Genomic DNA, 6,120 nt, shown 5'->3' on the forward strand with positions numbered 1-6,120 from the left:
TGAGGGTGTGAGGGGGGTTGGAAAGGGACAGGGCGGGGCATGGGAGGAGAGGGCTGTTCTTCCAGAGAAAGGCTGAAAGTGTGTTTGTGCTTCCAGAGAAGGGCTGGAAGTGACTTTTTTACACAAACAAGATCTTTATCGTCGTGTTCTCAAGCTGAGATCTGTCCTCCATCTGCTGGGCCCTCCTGTCCACATAGATTAAGACTAACCTGAGACACACTGAAGGGGCCTTGGGATGGGTCTCTTTCAGGAGGGACTATGGTCTTTCCCTCAACTTTAAGGGAGGAATACTCTAGAGGAAAATGTAACCCTACCTGCTCCATCTCCAGGACAGAAGCCATTTATTTAATTAAGTGACCTTGGATGCAGGCCAAGCTGTGAATCTGGGGGGATTGCTTCAGCAGCACAGTGCTGGCTGCTCTGCTCTGTGCCTTCCCTCACACCTAGAAGTCTGTCCTCCTCACTGTTCTGAGCACTCTATATGTTTCCATCCCACCCAACTAGTATTCAAATGTATCTGCTAATTCAAGCTCCGGATGTCAGCAGCCTCCACTCCCTGTCCTTCAAGAGAGCCCCCTCCCAATATCTTCTTGTCAAGCCTCTGGTCCTCTGGGCCTGGTACCTGGGGTACCCTAAAGAAAAGGAAGAGTTGGTCCTGAGTCATAGCTCAGTGTTCCTAGGGCTGGCCACCAGAAATTACCCCTTTCTCTTCCACTATGTCTACTGAGAACTTCCCAGGCAGTGGTGAGTCTCAAACCCCCAAATACCTAAGAGGATGTCAGATTTCCTATGAAGACTGCATTTTCCCATTGAGAAATTTGTATCCCTTATTATTTTCCTACTTGTCATTGCAACCCCAATTCAGATATCATAGACATTCAGCATAAAGGCCATTTGCTAATGCATCCCGTCCTTTATAGCCCTTTGCCCAGCACATAATACACACAAGAGAAAGGCATATGAAGTCTCTACTTTTCCTCCTAGAGAAAGGATGAGAGAGCTTAAGTGAATGGATGACTCCAGGAAGAAATGCCTTGGACTCTCTTGGGCAACCCTTGATGAGAGACCATACCTTCATCTTGCTTTACAGATTTTCACCTTCTGACTCCCTGCTCACGGCCTGGGATCCATTCTCCATCAGCTCCTGTGGCCTAGCCTCTGTCCCAGAGGAGCCACAGAGGTTAGGGAGGTATGAGAGGAATGAGTTGGGAACCCTAAGCTACCTGGAGCAGAAAACCTATCCCGAATCACTGCGCAGGTGGGTGTTACTAGAACGTTATGGAAAAAGGGATGGAAAGGAGGAAGTATGAAAGAACACAGAGCCTGAATCACGACAACTAGTGCTGGGGTCATCTTCCTATATTCTGCCAATGAAAACTAGTGAGGGGATCTAGCCGGGAGAGCAGAGGAAGGCTCGGCACATGAGCAGACAGGAGAAAGAGCTTAGGTGGGCAGCATGGGGTAGTCCACTGCCTTCCCTCCCAGAACCAGCAGCTCTCTCAAGATTTAGGTGTTAGTCTCCAGGTCAGAAAGCACATCAATTTCCAGAGCTGTGTGCTCTTTTATTCATATTGCGCCATTTCCTCAGGCCCTCCTGTCTTCATTCCTTCAGCAAACATGGAGTTCCTACTTAGCGTCATGCGCTATACAAAAGGCCCCACTCAGAGCAACCTTTCAGTAATCTGGCCCTGGCTGGTCAGAGTGATGGGGAAAGATGAGATCTTGATGACCAGGCTGCATCCTGGGCCTCCCTGTTTGCCACAGTCCAGGCCCAGTCTGTTCTATGTGTGTGAGATGCAACTGTGGAGATCAATACAGAGTTAGAAAGAGCAGGAAAAGTCTATAGACACGGTAGACCCCTGTGGCGAGATGTGTTCAGTTCGCATTCTGTCCACGAGATGGGAACAGGGCTGGGGTGACCATAGCGCCACCTATCGGCAGATGATGAAGATGCCCTGGTCAGAGCTCTGCTCCAAGGATTGCTGTAGCACTACTTGGCCATCTGACGCACAAGCTGCAGAAAACATGTGCTCATTCACTGCTATGGGAGGCCCTCTCAGGGCTCACACCCCTTACGGCTCCGACCCAGCACAATCGAAGCAAGTGCCTGAGCCTCTGAGCGATCTGTTGGGTACGTACTCCATAGACCACAGGGTTCAGGGCAGGGGGCACCACCATATACAGGTTAGCCAGTAGGATGTGGATGTGGCCGGGCACCGTATGGCGGCCGAAAAGGTGGGCCAGGAAAGAGAAGAGAGCGGGTGTGTAGAAGAGAGTGATGACACTGGCATGGGCCCCACACGTACCCAAGGCTTTGCAGCGGGCACCGTGGGACGGCAGGCGACAGACAGCACGGAGAATGAAGGCATAGGAAGTGGCGATGAGCCCGAAGTCCAGTGCTGGGGATAGAAGTGTGGTGGCTAGTCCGTACCAAACGTTGGGGCGCGTGTCACCACATGCCAGCCGAGCCACACCCATGTGTTCACAGTAGGTGTGGGGGAGCTCCCGCTGCCCACAGTAAGGTAGTCTTTGGAGCAGGGCCACAGGGGGTGCCATGACACAGGCACCACGGGTCACGGCAGCCACCGCCACTCCACCCACCACACGCTGTGTCAGCAATGCCCCATAGCGCAGAGGCTGACAGATGGCCACATAGCGGTCCACGGCCTTGGCCAGGAGCACTGAAGATTCAGCAATGAAGGCCACATGGGTAACAAAGAGCTGAGCTAGGCAGGCCGCGAAAGAGATCTCTGCTGACAGGCCCCACAGCACAGCCAGAGCTTTGGGTACCGTGGATGTGGCCAGAACCAAGTCAGCAGCTGCCAGAAGCCCCAGCAGCTGGTACATGGGTGCCTGAAGTGTCTTATCAGCTGCCACCAGCCCCAGTAGAAGGACATTCCCTGCCAAAGCAGCCATGTACAGCAGACATACAGGCACCGCAAGCCAGGCATGCAAGGTCTCCAGTCCTGGCACCCCCAGCAGGACAAAGGGACCGGGCCCAGAGATGAGCACAGTCTGGTTGAGAGCAGCCAGTACAGGATCCATTTCCATCTCCTGGTTCCACCTGGCTCTGTCCCTGCAGGGTATGAATGAGGCCTGTGAGAAGCAATCATCAGTTCCCCAGAGATTTCAGATAGGTGGGGGTGAGGGTCCAGCCTTTGGGTACTAAAGCATTTGCTGACAGCCCTATGCTGGCCTATGGATTTCCTAGCCATCTGTGGGTTTGCTAATGTTTCCATATGATAAATGAAGGAATCCGGCTTCTGACAGGTCAACAGACCTACTCCAGGATACCCATCTGGTTAATAAAACTAGTATTTGAATCAAAACTCATCTGATTACAGACCACACTCTTCTGACAGTCATCTCTGGGAGGAATGTCTCCTCAACATCCCAGGCACATGAAAGCATTGGAATATGCTTTTCCTGATGACCTGTCCCAGAGGAAGTTATTCGTGTCAAACAAGCCCAATCTTGCCAACATTCTCTGTGCCCCCCTCTACCCCAGGGAAGCTATAAGTCAGAAGGAAGCATATATGGAATGGCTCTTTTTCCATTCATTCACCCACAGGTGCTCAGACAAAGCTCCTCTTCCAAAGTCTTTTTCCAGAAGCCACTTTATTAGCTCACTTACCCTCCCAAACAGTATATTCCTTCTAGTTTGTCTAGTATTTTGTCCCAGCTTTCAATGGCTTTGAAATTCTTACCTCCAGCTCTATTCATAATAGTTCAAAATGCCTGGGTTGTGAAAATTAATCCCTGCTTTGACCAGTGTAGAAACTCATCCCTTGACTCAGTTTTGTGGCTCTTTTTTCTTCTGTTCTTTGTCCATGGACAGACCCTTTGGGTTCTGAAGAGCTCAGTCTGGAAAAGTTTTGATCACCCAGAGGACACAGAAGAGCATCACGGTTTGGCTGCAGTGGAAGGGACTGGGTCAGATACCACAATGACAGTGCAGTATGGTGCATCCAATGGTGGATGTGGACAAACTTCACTTACCTGGGTTTAGGTGGATAAGGAACAGCCTAGAAAAAGGATGCAAGCTAAATGTGCTTTCCACGCTCTTCCTAAAGACCACAGTTATGTCCATGAACTTCATGAGATATTGCATTTGGTATTTTAAGCTGTTCCAGGGAATGAAGGGGCAGGTGAGCAGAGAATACAGTGGTCTGGGCATGGGGGCGGGAGGGATGGCTATCAAGCATTTCATGGTCCATGTGTGCTCTAGGCTTCTCTGCAGCAGTGCCTCCTGGGCCTTTTTTCACAGCCCTACATTTTGACTCTTGCAGAGAAGTGTTAGGTAATAAACCAGGATAGACTTTCCAAATAAAAGTCTTATTGGTTTAGAAACCAGAACTTCCTTCTGAAGAATAAGGCTTTGCCAAGTCACGGGGTCTGGTCTACACTCTCTCATGGTGGGGGACCCATGGGTTCCTCTCCTCCTGACGACCCATGGGTGGGGGATGTCATTCTAGGACCAACAAGACAGGGCCAGCCTTTCCAAGGAAAGAAAGATGTCAACACCCTCAGGGCCTGGGAACGTCTCTCCCCAAACCACAGGACAAACATGACCTGTACCAGGCAGGGGCCCCATAAAAAAGTCCTGAACTCAGGGTGTGGGCCCTATCAACACACTTCCTTATGGCAAAATTCCAGGGACAACTGCCCCATATCCCACATTCCCACAGTCCACACTTCTTCTCCTTCCATCTCCTCTCAAAGGCTAAGAGAAAGGGGAGAGGGAGAGGCAAAGACCCTGCTCCCAACCTCCAGCCTCAGCCTCTGCTTTGTGCCTGGCTTTCTATAGACACAGTTGCAGCTTCTCATCTTTCACTGCCTGCTCTGCCCTCTGCCCAGTCTCACATGGTCTCCAGGCCTCACACAGTTCAGCATCTTCTCTGAGTCAGGAGTTGCCAAGGGACATGTCGAGGGGGTGGAAGTAGGATGCCCCTCCTCCTGAGCTCCAGGCAGAGCAACGTCTCTGTGCTAAGGGCTGAAGTCCTGGGGCCTCTCCTGTGTGCTACCGCATGCATAGCATCACCCTGTCTTGGGACCCTTTCCGTGATCAGGACACCAATGCACAGAAAAGCTAAGGTCACACATATCTGGGACATGGAACAAGGACCCCTGCATCCCAGTCCAGGACTGTTTTCTCTCCCAGAAGCCTTGCCATGTTCCTCACTTGACAGCAATTTCCTTTTGGGCAGGAGAGGCCACCTCTGCCACTCACACAGACTCTGCAGATCATCTGGTCCTGGGTCTCACTTCCACGCTGACAGTGTCCTCACTCTGACTCCATTCACACGTGCGCACCTTTGTACTGGCAGGGTCACTGGGGGCGCACAGACCTGCCTGCACCTGCTGCAGACTGAGACCCGTCTACCTCCATTGATGCCTCCACCCCGTGGGTTCCAGGCCAGAGCCCGTGTCCTCCCTTGTCCTTCACTATGGATCCTTCTCAGACAGCCTCCCTGTCCTCAGAGTGGCTCACGTACTGTGTCCTGCCCAAGGGGCTTGAGGGACAAGTTTTCCCTCCAGGGAAGAGCAGAACAAGAACATATTAAATGTGGCTGGCAGCAGTAAGACAAAAAGAAGGCAGAAGGGAAGAGTTCCAGAACTGAACTCTAACAATATGTGCTAAGTCCCAGCTTTCTAATAGGATTTGGGCTGAATTGATTGAGTACTTTGAACTTCATTTCATCAGAATTTGAGATCCCCATCCTGAATGTGGAGAAGGAAGGAGTGAGAGGGAAACCTATCACAAAGGTCCATTTTCCTTGTTCCCGAGTATTCCCAAGTCAGCCCAGTGGTTCAGATCTAGAGCACGCTCCAAGGCCACATTATCTAGGTTCACATCCTACTTCTTCCACATACGAGCTGTTGAGATTCTCAACTTCTCCAAGCCTTTATCTCTTTTACCTATAGTAGGGATAAAGAATAAATGTGTCTCTTTTACAGGTATTTTTTAAGGATAAATAAAATAACATGTAAAGCAATTCTGGGACTTCCGGGAAGATAGCAGACTAGGAGGATCCTGAACTCACCTCATCCCATGAATATGCCAAATAACACTCACATCAGGGTTACGAACCCACAACATGGCCCAAAGACCAGCAGAAC

General features: G+C 50.8%; 1 protein-coding gene across 1 annotated transcript; it reads right to left on the bottom strand.

Annotated features, from left to right (window-relative positions):
• Positions 1-2,031: 2,031 nt before the first annotated feature.
• Positions 2,032-3,051, bottom strand: LOC122201231 (olfactory receptor 52D1-like). The gene has a single exon (XM_042907148.1). It carries the CDS (start codon positions 3,049-3,051, stop codon positions 2,032-2,034), a length of 1,020 nt encoding a protein of 339 aa, XP_042763082.1.
• Positions 3,052-6,120: the final 3,069 nt, after the last annotated feature.

This window comes from Panthera leo, chromosome D1 (assembly GCF_018350215.1).
Source record: "Panthera leo isolate Ple1 chromosome D1, P.leo_Ple1_pat1.1, whole genome shotgun sequence".
In the NCBI taxonomy this organism is placed as follows: Eukaryota; Metazoa; Chordata; class Mammalia; order Carnivora; family Felidae; genus Panthera; species Panthera leo.

Excerpts from the sequence above, each read along its gene's own strand:
- LOC122201231 (XM_042907148.1), bottom strand. The coding sequence starts at position 3,051 with ATGGAAATGGATCCTGTACTGGCTGCTCTCAACCAGACTGTGCTCATC.